At 46.9% G+C, this 17,733-nt stretch overlaps 1 protein-coding gene across 1 annotated transcript in view; it reads right to left on the bottom strand.

The window, feature by feature from the left end:
• Positions 1–17,388, bottom strand: part of GSDME (gasdermin E) — a 45,959-nt gene extending 28,571 nt beyond the window's left edge. Inside the window, exons 1-3 of the mRNA XM_054564497.1 lie at positions 17,325–17,388; positions 10,140–10,369; positions 6,310–6,502 (exon numbers count right to left, since the gene is read on the bottom strand). Of these exons, the coding sequence (XP_054420472.1) occupies positions 6,310–6,502; positions 10,140–10,350 (404 nt within the window). The 5' untranslated portion in view covers positions 10,351–10,369; positions 17,325–17,388. The remainder of the gene's footprint in view (positions 1–6,309; positions 6,503–10,139; positions 10,370–17,324) is intronic.
• Between the last annotated feature and the right edge of the window lie 345 nt (positions 17,389–17,733).

The raw sequence follows: 17,733 nt of genomic DNA, 5'->3' as shown, positions 1-17,733 counted from the left end.
TCCTGGCGGAGACGACCACACGGACGCCTCACGAGCCAGGACCCCTGAGGGAGGCGGGCGCAGGGGCGGGTTTAGAGGGGAGTTGAGACATTCAGTGATGCGTAGAGCCCATGTGCCCATCACTCGGTGAAAAGCCTGGGTAGAATAAATGTCTGCTCCCCTGACTCCTCCCAGCCACCCCAATTTTGTACACTGTGTCTCATCAATTCTAAAACATACAATTTTTTTCATGTCTTAACATCTCTGAAATCAGGATGTTTTAACACTGACGGGTGACACAGTTTTGTTGGCAGTGTTCTTTCTCAGTGGCACCTAAAATAGTGGAGCATCTTACAATGTGTGATGTCTTGGGTGTGATAAAATACGAGAACGTCTATCAATTTTAGAAGAAAATAGTACTCAAATGTCTTTCCTTAGGACTTCAATCCACACCAAGTTCCAAAAGGATCTGAAGTAACCTTTCAAAGTAAACCTAGTAGGACAGGATAATTTCTTGTAAAAAAAAAGAAAAAAAAAGACAAAAACCACTCCCAGGATCAAATACTGCAAAGAACCCCCAGAACATCTTTCTCTCCCGCACAAGGGGTCATGAGCTGGCTGTGGTTACATTGTGGCTAGAAACAACCAAAAGTCAAACAAGCTTCCAGGTGCTCCCAGTCCTAAGAACTAAGACCAAAACCAGGAGACAAAATGATTTAGAAAAAGATGACAATAAAATGACTTTCGGACAGCACAGAGGTGGGTATGGCCCAGGAGGTCTCAGAAAAGACATCTTTTCAAAAGAGTGGGTTTGATGGGACCTTGGAAGTGTCATAGTTGCTCTTTGTACAAAGAATATGATGAAAGACAAGGCCCATGAATATCTTACTGGTGCCGTTCAAGGGCTTCCTACATCTTTGTTCCAGAATGGAATAAGCATCTCCTACAACAAACAAAACATGCAGAGAGAACATGCCTGACTTTTCCTGACTGTTCCAGGGCACAGCTCCCCGGGGGGTGCAAGCTCTCTTTGGGGAAGCCAGGGCGCTGCCACATGGCGGAATCAGGGCCCCTCTGGCTTTCACAGAAAGTACTGGGTTGGCCAAAAAGCTTGATTGGTTTTCTCCGTAAGATGGCTCTAGTAGCTCTTAGTTGTCTTTAACTTCATTCAAAACAATTTTGTTAGATTATATTGTGACAGTTGCCATATCAGCATGCATTTTTTTAAAAACTTACCAAAATTGGTAAATTTGTGTGTAGCCATCTTAACAATGAAGATGGAAGAAAATAAGCAACACTTTCAGCGTATTATTTCAAGAAAGGTATAAGCACAACTGAAATGCAAAAAAATAAAAATAAAAACTAAAGATTTGTGCAGTGTATGGAGATTGAATGTGTCAAAAGTGCATTTTGAAGTTTCACGCTGTAGATTTCTTGCTGGACGATGCTCCACAGTTGGGTAGACCTGTTGAAGTTGATAGCGATCAAATCAAGACATTAATTGACAATCAACATTATACCACACAGGAGATAGCCGACATACTCAAACTATCCAAATCACTCAAGATATTAGTGAAAATGAAAAATGTGTCTTTTCTTTTATGGAAAAAACTAAACAGACTTTTTGGCCAACCCAATACTTAGTTCACGCTTCCTGGTGGTGGGGCTCAGGATGGAGACCGCACGGCTGCCTGCTCCTCCGAAGGGAAACAAGGCTCTGAGAGGTGGGCATCGGAAGGGCGATGCGTTCAGAGCCCCGTGGACTTCAGGTCACTCCTCTCCCGAAGCTCAGCATGCCCCTGACCTGGCACCGAGTGCTGAGTCACGCCCTCCTCCCCATGGCTGACCTTTCCCAGCTTCTGCAGCCAGGCTCCATGTGGGACGAGTCGTTAAGAGCAGTAATTATGGGCGCGTTCACAGCTACCATTAATGAGAACTTGCCACGTGCCAGGTGCTGCTCTACAGGCTTTGTTCATATTCTCCATTTAATTCTCTCAAAAAATACCTTGGGAGCACTAATCCCATTTTATTAATGAAATCCTAGATAGTGAAGGCAGAAAAAGGTGGCTCCTATGTCCTGGTTTAAACACAAAGACCTTTTTTAAGCTGGGGTTGGGGGCAGGTGGCATATTAATGCTTGTTATAGTTTGCCTTACACTTCTGTAATTCCACCACCAATTTTTTTTCCCTGTCCTAAAATGAGCCTGCAGTTTACAACTCTGTAATCACCCTAAAATACCCCCAACCCACCAACACCAAGGGAAAAGCGGGAAGAGGTGGTGCTAACTCTCCCACGCCCAGACCTGGGACCCTCCACCTGGTTTGTTTTAGGTGAAGGCTACCCTTGAAGGAAAGAGAGAGGGGGATGGAGAGGGAGAGAGGGGGAGAGAGAGCGAGTGAACAAAAGGACCAGATTCAGGAAACTCTTATTCACAAGTACATGTAGCCAGAGGTCTTTAATTTGTTAGACACAAACTCTATTTATTAAAACTAATGATGCCAGCACTGAGTTGAACACGAAGACAAATGGAATGATTTTCAAACCCTCTGCTGGCCACAGGGCAATTTATCAAGTAGAAAAGAAGACCAGTTCCTACCTCATTGAATGTTTCTTTCCAAGACACAGGCCCTCCAATCCCTCCCCTCAAAAATCACCTACCTAACATAAGAGTTGATGGCGCGCTGAACCAGTCAGTACTCACGAGAGCTGCTGTCATGACTCTAGAAAGGTCAAATGTAGGCCCGAACAAACAGTGACATCTAACATTTTTTTCTGTGTATACAACTTACAGAATTTGGAACTGTTGAGATACAAGGCTTGGAGTATAATTTCTAAATACGTTGAATAATTATGAAGGTTTATCGTGGCCATACCACTGCTTGCACAAAGTCACTTCATAAAGAACCAAGCTTCTAATCATCACATCATCATAGAAAACTGTAATCGGTTTTACCAAAATTTGCTTTAGAATGCTACGAAGAATGAGAGTGAAATCCGCCTCTTTCCTAAGACCCACCGCAGCCCCGAAACAGCCGGCAGAGCACAGGACGGCGCCCCCTCTGGAAGCCGGCAGGAACCAAGGCCCCGAACAGAGAGAAGGAGCTGACATTTAGTTAGGAGAAAACCCTCCGAGATCATCTAGCCTGACTCTCCCCTACAGGGGCAGGAACCGAGTCTGGGCGGACGTGAGGTACCAAGCCTATGGAAACTGCTCACCGGGAAGAAACCTCCCCAGACCCCAGGAGAGTAGGATCGAGTAATAGGTGGCAGAGACAGGGTGGGTGTGGCGATTATTCTTCAGGCACTGGCACATGGCAGCTGACAATGAAAGACAGGCAGGAAAAACTAAAGCCTTTATTACAGGATAATGCTGGATCTTAAGAACAATCCATGAGTGTGAGTCATTACAAAACAGTGCCAATAGCCCGGGCTGGGTGGCCCGGTTGGTTGGAGCATCGTCCCATACACCAAAGGCTGTGGGTTTGATTTCTGGTCAGGGCACACACCTAGGCTGCTGGTTTGATATCCATGGGTAATGATAAAAAAAAAAAAAGATATTTTAAAAATAGTCTAAAAAATGTGTTATTCTTCATTTTATTTTTAAAAAAGAAAAAGAGGAAAATTACACAATTTATCTTAGCATGGTTTCCACCAAGAATGTTTTAAGACGAACATAGGGCTCTCATTCAAAGGGGTCCACTCTGCGTACCTAGAGAGTTAATTCTTGTGGAATGTCTTCGTGCCCAGCAATGCTGGATAAGACTTATATATAGATGTACTGCTTTTTCTAGGATAGATGGAGTTTGTTTTTGAGATGCGCACACATCTTGTGGACAATAAAGTTAATATTCTGAGTCCCGAGGGTTAATATAACTTGTATACTGATGACAACTTATCTAAATGACCTGAAATAAAAATAACCAGCTGCAAATATGTCCTCGAGAACATACAGCACTTTACTGTACTGTAAATTACACGTTACCAGTTGCCACTCCCAAGGCCACACGTGTGTGAGATAGCATCTTGGCAATCTGATGACACTGTGGGAATCCAGAAAGGCACGTGATCTAGGAAAGGATGTATCACTCCAGCAAAGCAGCGAGACCAGCAATCTCACATCCCCCCGCCCCCGCCCCGCCGCCACCCGCCCTGTCCCCCTGTCCCGTGGTCCAGAGAGCCAGCCCTCCCACCTTCCCTGGGAGTGCCCTGTTACCTCTCAGCGACAGAACACAGGAGAGGGGACTGCAATAAGATACTTCCTCCCATCCTAGACTTTAAATCTGTTCCTTACCATGTTCCTGGTGTCCCTGCCCCCTCCCCCAGCTGTCCCTACAGTGAACAGGGTTCTGGAGACCCTCCTGGGGTGGTCGCACCCCCGTGTGGACACACCTCCAGGTTGGCAGGCCTCGCTCGGATGATGCCCAGTGCACTGCACACCCGCCAGGCACCATCCCTGCGGCCTCTGTCTTCACACCCTCTGCTGTCATTTCCACTATGGTCTCCTCAGCCAGTTTCTTTGCTGTGCAGTCTCTTGAAGCATGATTTAGGGGAGAGAACAGGAGCTTTGCAGCCAGGAAGTTCTGGGCTGAATCCCAGCTCCAGCCCCCAAATTGAGCTCTGGGGCTGAGCACCAGTTCCTTCTCCCACTGACTCGGAGAGTCTCAAATGTAAAGGTGGCACAGTGCAGGGTAAATGAGATAAAGTCTGTAACATGCCTGGCGCACAGTAGGTGCTCAGCGGACGCCCGTGTCCCCATGCATAATGGCTTCTTTCTCTTCAGAATAAGTCCTCCCATCTTGACTCACTGACTTCTCCCCATATGCTTCCTATTGGCACTATTGTCTACACCTGAATCAGAAAGCATGTTTGAAACACTGTATTGGGAAATGTGATTAGAGAGCGTTGCCAAACTGTGGTACTTGAAATAGAAGTTACAAGACTGCAGAACAGGGTCAGGCTGGAGAGGGCCGTCTGAGGACAGAGCTCAGAGGCCTCTGGAGGCACGCAGCCGTCCGGCCCCGCATCCCCACTGTTTGCCAGGCCTCGCTAATGAAGGAGCAGAGTGCCCAGTTAAATTTATTTGCAGGTAAGAAACAAATAAAAAAACTTACTAAATGGGAAAAGAGGTTCACCAATGATACATCCAATAAGGAGTTGCTATCCAAAATACGTAAGTGACTCCTACAACTTAGCACCCAAAAAACAAGCCAATTAAAAAATGGGCAGAGGACCTAAATAGACACCTCTCCAAAGAGGACATGCATACATTTGGCCAATGGACAGATGCAAAAATGCTCACCATCACTAATCATTACAAAAATGCAAATTAAAACCATACTCAGGTATCGCCTCACACCTGTCAGAATGCCTGCCACCAATAAATCAACAAACACGTGCGGTGAGGATGTGGAGGAAAAGGACCCCTTGTGCGCTGTGGAGGGAATGCAGACCAGCGGAAAGCCACATGGAGGCTCCTCAAGAAATTAGAGAGAGAACTACCATGTGACCCAGCAATTTCACTTCTGGCTATTTCTCTGAAGAAATCCAAAACACTAATTAGAAAAGTCATATGCATCTCTATGTTCACTGCAGCGTTATTTATAAGAGCCAAGATATGCAACCAACCTAAGTGTCCACTGGCAGATGAATAGATAAGGAAGAAGCGCGGTGTGTGGGTGTGTGTGGGTGTGGGGGTGTGTGTGTGTGTGTGTGCGCGCACGTGTGAATATTACTCAGCCATAAAAAAAGAATGAAATCCTGCCATTTACAACAACATGGATGAACCTAGAGGGTGTTATGCTAAGTGAAATAAGTCAAGCAAAAAAAGACAAATAGCACATAATCACTTACATGTGGAATCTAAAAAACAAAATAAATGAACAAGCAAAACAGAAACAAACTCATAAGATGCAGAGACAAACTGATGGTTGCCACACGAGAAGGGGTTAAAGGGCTGGGCAAAAATGATGTACAAATTGCTAGTCCAAAAACAAACAAACAAACAAACAAACCAGTCACGGAGATGCAAAGCACAGCACAGGAATATGCCCAACAGTATTAAACTATGGGTGGTGTCAGATGGGTACTAGACTTATTGGGGTGATCACTTCATAAGTTATATAAACATCTAATCACTATATAGGACACTTGAAACTAATAATATTGTACGCCAACTGTAATTGAAAAACATTTTGTTAAAGTTCCAGCACAACGAGCATTCCATAAAGCTTATCGATTTGCCAAATTTCCATTGGTCACCCTTTTAACAAGATCCAACCTGAAATGCGGGACGCCTCAAAATCCCCAGTGCCAAACAAAATCCTCCTTACCTCTCAACGGCATCCCTGAGGAGCTGCTGCAAGTCCACCTCCTGCTTCCTCAGGGTCCCAAACGAAGACTGACTCTCCACCAGGCCTTTGCCCGCTGCGTTCAGCTTCACCCTCCCCAGGGCCGTCTCGATGTTCCCACTCACGTGGTTTTCAGACTTGCCCTCGTATTTCACAAAGTCCGACTCCACGACCACTGGGGTGAATGAGACATGCAAGGGAATCTGATGACCATAAGGCCACCTCTGTGCCTTAGGTCACCTAGCTTTCCAATCCTGTGGGAAACATGAGGTTTTCATCCAAAATGGAAAGGTGGCCGCCGCACTATGTGGGTGGGCAAAAGAAAAAGGCGCCGGTTCACTGGCCACGGTCTGGGAATGGGTGGCCAGGGGCTCCACGGGGTGCTTTTTTGTTTGTGTGTGTGTGTGTGTGTGTGTGTGTGTTTTAATTCCAACACATACATGTACAATCAAGTACACATATAATATCTGTAGGATTTACTGAATATTTTTAAAGTAAGCATCGATTTAGCCACTATACTGGTAAAGAAATAGAACATTTTAAATGTGTGCTTTTTCCAGGGTGAAGGAACTAGATGAAGATGATATGAAAACAGAGAAAAAATGCAGGCCCCGCCCCAGCCACACAGTTGAGTGGCCTGCCTTACCCAGTGTCCAGCAGGCTGGCCACCTAGGCTTATCTTTAGGGACCTTCCCTTCCCACCCCCCCATCTTGGAGAACATTCTCCTGGTTTCATACTATCTCCCTGCAAAATTCCCTTCCCAGGCTTATTTGTTTACATCTGACCTCTACCCCATTACTCAAGTCCTTGTCATGCAACTCCTTATCTGTCTTTGTGATAGTGACCGGGCATGCCCTTTCTCCCTCCCTCAAACAACCATCCTGGGACACACTAGCTCCAGGCCCTCCGTTCTGCCTTCCTGGCTCCCCAGACACTAAGGGAGATGCTACCACCCACCTGGTGTCCAGCTTCAACCAAGCCTCCCGGAAACTGCCGTCCCCTCACAGGGCCATATCCAGGTGATTGCTACAGGCTGCCTTCGAGACCCACCCTTCTTATCTGAACACTAAAGGTGAACACCTGATGATCTCATACCCGAGCTGCCCATCTCCAGATTCCTACTGTATAAATTTTTAATCCAACCGCATACCACCATGAAAATGGTCTCAGTCATCATCACTCCGTAACTGCACTGAGAGCCTCTTAGGAAAGTCACACTTGGCTTTTTCCGTTTCCCCAACCCGAGGCTCTCCTGGGGTCCTGGTGGGACTTGATGAAAGATTCAAATCCACATGGCGTCTCAGGGGCTTCTTTCTTTCCATCCACCCCCGACACCTGTATTTCTTTCACTCCAGTCAAGAACATCCATTCCGCAACCAGGGTTAATGATAACTAATCACCACTCATTATCTCTGACTTTTACAAAGTAGAGAATCATCTCCTCCACCACCAAAAATAGGAAGCCTCTGAGAATACCGCTAATTCAAAATCTTTTTCTATTCACATCGTGTGGAATACAGACTGCCTGGGAAATGCTTTGGGAAGCAGCGCAGAATAGAGCTAAGAGCTCAAGATTCTATCACTAATGTTCCTGTCGGGAGACCTTGAGTAATATTCATCTCTCTGAACCTCAGGTTTGTCATGTGTAATTTGGAGGTAATTAATAATACTTACCTGATGGATTCTGTTTCAAGTCCACGTATGTGAAGCATGTAAAACACTGCCTAGCACATAGCAGGTGCCCAGCCTACCCACTGGATTTAGTCCAAACAATATCATTTCTAACAAATAGGACAGTCCCAATTGTACACAGTGCTACATAGACAGAAATTCTATCGGCAGGTCACAGTTCTGGTCTCAGGCAGGTAATTATCACTCCTGAAAACTGTCCCCAAGACCGGATCCCACAGCTGCTGAGGACAACCAAGGCTGTCTATGCATTCCCCAAAGCCCCTCTAGCTACGCCTCCAAAAAAGATGTCATTTGTGCACACTTTTGCCCTGCTGCTGGTGGAAGGGAAGGAGTGAGGAAGCCAACAGGCTCCCACTGAGACAAGAACAGACTCACCACCCCTCTGACCTTCTCGTCCCCGGGCAACACAAACACGCCTGCGTTGCTGCGAGTGACATGAAACACTAACGGGGGAGGCGTCCAGGGCCTGTTTGTAGACAAGGCAGAGGACACCTCTTGTCACAGCCCTAACACCAACTGGACACAGAATGAGGGGGGAGCCCTGGCCTAGGTGATTAGCATAATTGAGACTTCTTCTTCAGCCGCCTAACGTGCAACTTCATGAATTTCCAGGACATCACAGAAGAGGCACTTCAACAGCACAGAACAGTAAAATTCCAGCTGCTCGGGGTCCACGGTCTATTCTGTGATTTTTTTTTCTCTTGCCCCTCAATAGAAGTTCTACCAGAGATCCTGGGCAGGGGGAGGTTACATAAAATGCATATCAATCCATTCGCCCATTGTGAGACAGCTTTAATGAGGAGACTGGTTGGAGGAAGCACTGGCTGGAAGCTGGACCGGAAGCAAGTCTGGAGATTATACATCAACTCAGACTAGATCCTCTCTCTCTTCTCCCCTTTAAGAGTTGTACTCAGAGAATTAGAGAACTTTGGAACTAATTGTAAAATAGAAGAGGACTCGGACAACATCTAGTCCAATAATTAAGAGCTGATGATACTCTCACATATCACTGTGTTCCAAAAAGTGTGTAGCAATGAGCACCAAGGCCTTCGAAAATTTCCAACCTCTGGTCCATTAAGTGTGTCTTTAAGGATCTATGCTAAAGCAATTGCTTAAAGGAAAAACAGAAAAACAACAAAAATTCAGATCAAAATGTTCATCCCGGCCTTATTTATTCAGCACTAAATTAAAACTATTAAATGAATAAGGTAGAAACACAAAATGAAATGTTATGGGTTTGCAGAAAACAGTATTTTAAAATATGTAAACCTATGAAGGAAAATTTATATAAGGTTAAATAAAAAATAAGGAGTATGCAAAAGTTATATGTAGTATGTTTCCAATTTTGTTGTTAAAAAATTAGATGCAGAGGGGAAAAAACGACTACAATCCAAGAATGAATAGGAATTAACACTTGATGGTAGAATTTTTTTTGGTTTATTTTCATGTCTTTCTCCATTTTATAAATACTCGGCAATAATGCAGAGCCTGACTCCATTTTTGATGTTTCCTGCTGGCGACTTTCCAGCCCACCAGCCTCTCTTCCCTTCCTGTTACACGCCTGCGCAGGCTGGTAAGGAAGTTCAGGTGCTCCCTCCATTGGCCCAGACAGGGAGTTCGAACCTTGCAAGCCACAGCCCACATGCAGAGGAACCCCCGCCCATCCCCTCTTCACAATGAAAGCTGACTCCATCTCCTATCTCCCCTCTCTCTAGCTATTTTTGGACCAGTTGGGGAGCCCGCCATGCCCATTCATTATATGAGTAATAAAATTTCACACCCGCCTGATGGATAGGTGGCATCACCATCCTCAACACCAAACCAGATTTTGGGTGGTAGATCCATCCCACTTATGTTGAGTGGTCTCAACATCTACAATGGGCATGTCTTACTTTTATACCCAAAACTGCACTATTACTTTGTTTTCAACTTAAGCTATATCCTTTAATGTCAGTTCCGCAGAATTTTGTGATTTGAAGAAAAGATGTTTCTAAGACAGTAAGCAAAGAAACAGGAGAAATCACAAGTTATCACCATATAATCACTCAACCATGTGTCTAGAAGAGTCATCATCTTCTGTTCTGGGGCTAATTGTAAAAAAGAAGAAAAAGAAACATACCTGGACTCAGAAATTGGCCTTCTGTAAGCACATCTCCAAGGGTGACGGATAAAAACTGGTATTTGGGTCTCTGCCAGCACCAGAATCTGTTTTTTTTGACCACCAGACTTAGAAGTTGTAACTTATCGGAGTCATTCAGGCTTGACACTGCAATAAGGTTACCTCCGTCATCAACTTCTTTAAGAAAATTCTTTGTTGCCTTGGCAAACATCTTGAGATCTCCAGATTACCTGGAAAAATAATGTTACCCTTAAATTAAACAAGTCATTATTTTGTGACTTTTTTCCTAAAATTACCTGATTTCTCCCTAGCATCAATCAGTACACACGAAAAAAATATCTTCTCTCTAGAAAAGCCTTTAGCTTGAGCTCAGTAGATGACAAAGAAATCAAATTGAAATACTGAAAGGGAGTATGGGCATAAGTCAGGAGAGGCAATGTTACGCTTCAGAAACAAATAACCTCTAAACCTGAGTGGCTTATCACAATAGAGGATTATTTATTTCTCACACTACCTGTCTAATAGAGAAGGACGGGAACCTTTGCCATCTTAGTCACTGAGGGATCTAGACCGAGGGGCAGCCGTCATCTTGAGCTTTGTTTGCCATCATCCAAGTGGAAAGGGAGTTCGGGGAAGTCTCATACCACCAATGCAATGCTCTGGCCCCAAACTGACACACATCTTGTCCACTCACAATTTGTTAGAACTAGTCACATGGCCTCAGCCCATCATAACGGTCCGGAAAGACAATCCTCCACCAAGCATGTGGAAGGCAGAGACCTGGAAGTTTGTGAAACAGTATTTTGACTACCCCAATTTGTGTCTTACTTATGACCACTGCTATGAAGACTCAAATGTGCTCTGTCTCTACACACTGTGACTCCCCCTACTCATGAATGGAAAGTAACTAGCTATTCCTTTTTAACCCAGAAAGGAAGGCCTAGTCACTCTTTGGCTGGGTGAAGAAAGAAGAGGCACATTGCAAGATGTAGAAGGACTGTGTTCACTGAAGGAATTAGAGATCCTTCAATAAAAGGTGCTAGAACCACGGGCTAATCAACTGGAAAAAAAATAGTCAGATCCCGATCTCATGCCATACACAAGAGCAAATTCTCAGTGGGTTAGATGTGGCGGTGGGGGGGGGGGGCGGGTTGAGGAAAAATGAAACCATAAACATACTAGAAAAAACACACACAAATATCGGTACAATTTTAAAAGGGGAAAAGCCTTTAGGAAGACAAATGGAAAACTGAAAAAAAAAGTACTTGTAATATTTATAACAAAGAACTATAATACTTTATGAAAAGCTTTTACAGATAAAGTTTTTAAAATACTGTAATATAAACATGAGCAAAGTTTATTAACAATTCACAATACACATATACACACACATATGTAAGCATTCTTAAAAAAGCACAAACTGAGGTAAGATTTTTTTTTTAAAACTACCTATGGTCAAAGGTTAAAATGTCCCATGGACAAGAACTGTGCTTTATTTGTATTTGTACTCATGTCTGGCAGTCACACAGATAATAAAATCACAGAATGTGAGAGCTGGGAGCAGTCTTAGACATTAACTAATTAACCCGCATTCTTTAACATGAATCTCCTCCAGGAAACCAGAAAGCACTTCTCTTACCCATCACTAGTTCATCTCTAAAAAACTCTGCTGAGATTATTGTGTAGCTGCCTAACCCTGTTCTTGTGTATTAACAAGAATGAACATTTAAGGAAGGGATTCTGAAACATGCAAAAAGTTCCTTTCTGGTAAACAGTGAACTGCAAAGAAGGAAAACCAGGTTCTCATCTCCCATCAGTTAATCTCTCACTATACCAAGCATAGGGATCTTACCTGCAATGGATCACTCATTTGTTCATTCATTGAAACGTTTATGAATCATTCATTAGTTATTCTTAAATACCTACTGTACCTTGGTACCATGTTCAAGCACTTAGGATACAGAAACAAAAAGCAGTTTCTCTCCTTAGTGACAAGATGGAGAAGCAAGCAGCTAGGTTTTACCAAGGTATTGGCACAGATTGCTACAAGGAACGAATGAAGAGAAGGCATCTAAATCCAACTAGAGGGAAGCATAGGGTCACAGATGTCGTCCTGAAGTAGACAGCAGCCGAGCTGCACCTTGTGGGCTAAGTGGCAGCAAGTAGGCAACGAGCACCGCGGGGCTGCGAATGAGCAGCGATTCTCAAAGCCTCGCACTTGCAGGAGGTGGTGAGGGGTGGGCAACACTGGTGACCAGCAAGCTCGTCATGCCCAGGAGACACCATTTTGTGTTGAGATGTCCATCGCCAGTTCCCTGACAGACCTGGAATTGTTTTCAGGCTCTGCATTGGCCCCTGCACCCAATGCGGGGTTCTAGAGTAGGAAAGGGCAACAGACAAGGGCGAGGGCCCTCAGTCCGCGCCTGGGGAGGACAGGCTTTCCGTGACGTGACTGCTGCGGTACGGTGAGCTTGACCCGGGCCTGACAGAGACTGCTTCCCGTAAACCCCCTCAGGGACTGTCTGATGGAAACGAATGCTTTCCTTCTGACGTAAACCAGTACCTCTCCTGTGTCCCATGGGTGCTGGTTCCTGGAACAGGCCTTGTCCTGACCCAGGCAAGCACGCCAGGCATCTCCCTGCACTGGGACCCTTCACATACCATCCATACTGCCTTGTCCTATAATTCTTTGGCATCTGTCAAGTGACATGGAAGATAACCACTTCACCTTGCAGTCGCTCCCAATGCACTTCATAAGTTTCCCCGAATAAGCTCAGTTAATTGCCAGACTGGAGGGGCCTGTCTCTTTCTTCCATCCTTCCCTGCCCTCTGCTCACAGAGCTGGATTCTCAGTCTCGGGGGTTTTCCCTGGGTCTGTGTGTACAAACAAGGCTCTGAAGAGCCTTGCTGGGGGCCCGGGCAGCAGGCGCCGTGGGTGCGGTGGGGTTGTGTAGAGAGCAATGGGATTAGAGTGGTCACCTAAAAAGACCTTCTGGAAGCAAACAAGGAAACCACCGGAGGGGAACATGATTACAGATGGACAACAAATGCTGAAATATGTTAGCGACAAAAGGACAGGAAAGGCTCTGCGTTGGTGGTTTCCCAGAAACCGGCTGGATGTGAGGGTGGTGATGGTGAGGAGGCTCCCAGGGCTGGCCCCCAGGTAGCTGAGGTGTGGGCTGGCTGATGAGACGGAGATGTCAGCTGCTAAGGGAGGGAATTCAGGAGGAAACACAGTGGCAGGGGACAATAAGACAGTATCTGCTAAGTGTGTATCTAGGGTAAGGGACGAGATTCATTTTGCCCAACACGAGGGCTATTACTTTGTAGATTTTTATTAGAATGAGGCTTATTCAATCAAGGAATTCTGAGAATATTCTCCTTATGAAGTTAAATTAAGGTTTCTTTTTTAGTTAGGTTTGACTAAAACCTAACTAGTATGAGCCATAGTATGTTTACATGGCTCAGATACTTAAATCATGTAAAAAGATAATACATCTAGAAATGCCATTCCTACCCAGTCCCATCTACCCTTTCCTCCCCCACCCCTTCAGGTGTTTTACCTTCCTGTTTCTTTATACAAATATGACTAAAAAGAGGTCTACACACTGCTCTGCACTTGGCTTTCTGTCATGTAACAACACATCCTGGACATCTTTCCACGTCAGCACTTTCCTTGCTACAGCTGCGTGACACTCCATCCCATGGGTATGCCATTGTTTATCGAACCTGTCCCATATTGCCGATCACTTGGGTTCTTTCTACATTTTGTTATTATAAAAGTGCCATACTAAATATTCCTGAACGTATGTCCTCTTCCTACATGGGCAAGAGCACCTGAAGGGAGGTTTTCAGAAGATGGGTTGCAAGATGAGTGGGTACAAACATCTACGATTTACAGGTTGGAGCATTTTGCAGTCTCAACAATAAGATATGAAAGTACCAGTCTTAGCAACAGTGTGTATTCAAATTTTTGTGTTTTTGTGAGTCTCATAGGTAAGAAAGGGCATTTCAGTACATTTTTATGTTAATATAAATGAAATGAAGCATTTTTTTGTGTAAAGCCTTGCGTATTTCTTAACTGTGTTGTTGGCCCATTTTCTATTGTTTCTTTATTTTTTTCTTTATTCCTAGGAACTTTTGATATAATAAATCAGATAGGAGAGAGGCTCGGAATTTAATACAATAGAGTTTGTCATGCCTGGCATTGGGAGAGAGCGAGCTGCCAGACTATTCTCAAATATCTGAAGTAACTGTCTAGCCAGGAAAAATGAAATAATGTGCCCAGGGCCAGCTAAAGGGTCTAAAACCCATGGTGCCTATACAGACACGTACAAAAATATCTCAATTAACCAGCAGTCAGACTTCAGATTCAAATTCCCTGAATGTTCCAACCTGGAGTTAGATGAAAATGGCCTCAGGAGAGACCCAGCTCAAAAGGCTCCTCACCCTGGGCTCTCACACGGGGCCTTCGGAATTCGATCAGCAAGCACGGCTTCCCAGCTCCAAGCAGAGCTCAGAGAGCCAAGGTGAACGTGGTGAGGCTATGCAAGCTTGAATCAGACTCCTGGACAGGAGGGCTCTGAGGAAGAGTCCGAGAAAGCAAGGCAACACAAAGTCAGAAACGCACATGGCCAACCGGAGCCGCTGGCTCCTGGGAGCAAAGAATACTAAAAATAGGTTCCAAGGCAATGACTGCATGAAGACCCTGCGATCACTAGTGTCCTCTCTGAAGGCTGATTTAGAGTGGTGGGATTATCGAATCTGAGTTGGAAAGGGTCCAGCTCCTTCTAATACTCAGTTCAGGATTCTCCTCTGGAGCAGCTCTGGTTGATCACTGGGTTTCTGCTTGAAGAGTTGTAGGGCAGAAACCTCAACACCAAAATGAACTAGAGTAAGAGAGGGTAGGGGTAACCGTATGTCAAGAACCCACTATGTGCCAGGCATTGGGCTAAACCTTCTCTACGTGCTCCCTCATGTAATCTGTACAACAACCCCAAGTAGGCATTGCGCACATTTTACAGATGTGGACACTGAAATTCAAAGATGTTAAGTAACTTGCCCAATATCATAAGGAAAAAAAAAGGCAGCCCCGACATCTAGAAGCTGGCCTGGTACTAGTGTCCTGGTGTTGCTAGGCACTGGCCTGACATTCACCTGATGAACATGAACAATGTCACAGAACATCCACATCAGCCAAGGCCACTCTGGTCATGAGAAATCAAGAAAAAAACAAGACCTCTCATAATCCTGACTGGCCACAGGCAAAATCTGAACGCTGTCCGAACCGCGGAAATGACCAAGCGTTCCCTCCACCACCACCAGCCCTGGCTAACGCTACAGCTGCTTCTTGGCCAAGCACAGCTTTAGTCTTCTCTCCTTTTAGATGAGATTTAGGAAGATTCTCAATATAATTGCCCCCACTTCCGGGCAGCATCCCTCAGAGCAGAGCCCTGTTTCCTTAAACTCTCCCTCAAATCACCCACAAGCCCAAATCCTTTCATTTCTTTCCGACACCCACTTACTGAGACTCCCCTCACACACCCCCCACCCCCCCACCCCAGGGTCTCTGCCCCAGCTTCCCCGGGGCCAGTCGGCTTCCTCAGGGCAACAAGCAACAAGCCCAACCTGCCCGACTCTGAGTGTGCTCCTGGACGGAACTGAAAGCTGCGCCCAGATTCTCACTGAGACCCACCTGCCGCTCAGGCCTGAGCCCTGATGCCCTGCTCGGCTGACTCATTTGGGCTACAAATGACTCTTTTGTAAAGTAGGAAAGTGTGCTTGAAAGGGTAAACTTCAGTTACGGTGGAAGCAAAAATCAGGGTTATGGAATACACTATTTCCTCATTACCGAGGGGAATGAGACATCGCTGTAACAACTGCAGTGCATTTTTAAATTATTTTCCGTTTTCTAAATAACAAAGTGAAATTGAGTCTATTGGAACAGATATGCCATCCTTTTATATTTTTGGTGCTTGCAGCCCAGTACCTGAGCTCACTTTTATGAGGAGACAAATTAAAGACCAGGTGCCCTAAAATAAAAATCGGTGGGTAAAAAAACAAAAAACAAAAAAAACAAAACAAAAAAAAACGATGCTCACAAGACAGGCATGAGCTGGAAAAAGGAGTCAGTGTGAGGCAGCAAAGGCTTTGGGGAAATGGAGGGGATAACAAGAGAGGACTGATTAAGAAAAGAAAAGAACCCTTTGGTCCCCTTCAGGGTTTGATCAGGACAACAAGAAAAGCACTTCTGCAAACTATAAAGCTTCCCCTTAAAGCAAACGAGCTAACGGGCGGCCGCTGGGAGCTGGACCACACTCCTCAAACCTCTCTAATGGCCGGGGCTTCACCTCTCCCGGCTGTTTTCCTTCATTAGAAGAGCACGTTGCTGGTGGATTGTGAAATCGATTCATTCACTGTAATTCATTCGGCTGTTTCTCTGACCTCGCAGCACCTGCTTCATTCCACGCTGACTCGGTTGTCAGTCCATTGGCCTCCTGAGGGCAGCGCTCCCGCGACACTCGGCTCTCACGTGCCATACACCCCCTGAACACAGGGGGCTCCCGATGAGGGACGTGCTAACTAAGGCCCTGCAACCCGCCCTCCCCAGAGCCGCCCGCGCGTCTGCACCGCTCGGGTGCCGCTGGGACGCGGGCTCCCGGGGGGACCAGGCGTCCACACGCGCGGGCCGCAGGAACCGGGCGGGCAGCTGGGATGTCATCCCGCCCCAGGCCAGGAACCCCCGGGGGGAGCTGGCCTCCTCCCGACCCAGGCCCAGGCAGGTCTTTTCGGCGCGTGAGCCTGAATCCACGTCGGCGGCGGCCATTCCCGCACACAGACCCCCGGGAGTCGAAAGCTCCGCACACCCAGAGCAGAAACCGGAACAAAGAGTGAAGGAGTCGGGAGGGGGTGGTGACGCGGGAAGACACAGGCACCAGCTGGCCTGGCGACAGCCGGGGAGGCAGGGGCGGCGGGAAAGGGGAAGCGGGGGATGGGAAAGGGATGACCGGGATTAGGGGACCGGGATTAGGGGACCGGGACAGGGGCGCGGAGAGAGGAGAGGGCGCGACGGCTCAGCCGCTGGCAGTCGACGGATCCGCCGGCCTTAGGAGGAACGGACTAGGGGCGTCCCGGAGATGACAGAGCCGCGCGGACTTGCTCCCGCAGCGGGGGTCCCGCACTCACCTCCCGCGTCCGCAGCGGCGCGCCTCGCACTCCGAGCCCGGCGCGGGCCCGAGTTGAAGAAGCCCCGGGGGGCGGGCCGGGCCGGGGGCGGGGGTTCGGGGGGCGGAGGGCGGTCCAACAGGACCTTTGCTCGTCCCCGCCCCTTGGAGCCGGGGACCGGCCCCGGCTGCAGGCGGCGGGCGGGGCGCGGCCGGCCGGGAGCCGGCTGCAGCCGAGGCGGGGCCGGGGACGGCTGGCTGCGTTCCGACACCTGCCCGAGGGCCCGGAGTGAGCTGGTTCCCTTTCTCCGCGGGGCTTCCCCGGAGCCGGTCGCTTGCACCCCAGGGCTCGCCCAAGAGGCCTCACCTCCAGACCGCAGCGCGGCGGGTTTGAGCGCTGCACCTGGAAACGGCCTGGACCCGCCGCCAAC

The sequence above is a fragment of the Pteronotus mesoamericanus genome, unplaced genomic scaffold, assembly GCF_021234165.1.
Source record: "Pteronotus mesoamericanus isolate MK-2021 breed Mesoamerican mustached bat unplaced genomic scaffold, CSHL_Meso_final scaffold_85, whole genome shotgun sequence".
NCBI classification, from domain to species: Eukaryota; Metazoa; Chordata; class Mammalia; order Chiroptera; family Mormoopidae; genus Pteronotus; species Pteronotus mesoamericanus.
Note: the sequence above shows the minus strand (reverse complement) of the source record. Positions and strands in the feature narration are given on the sequence as shown.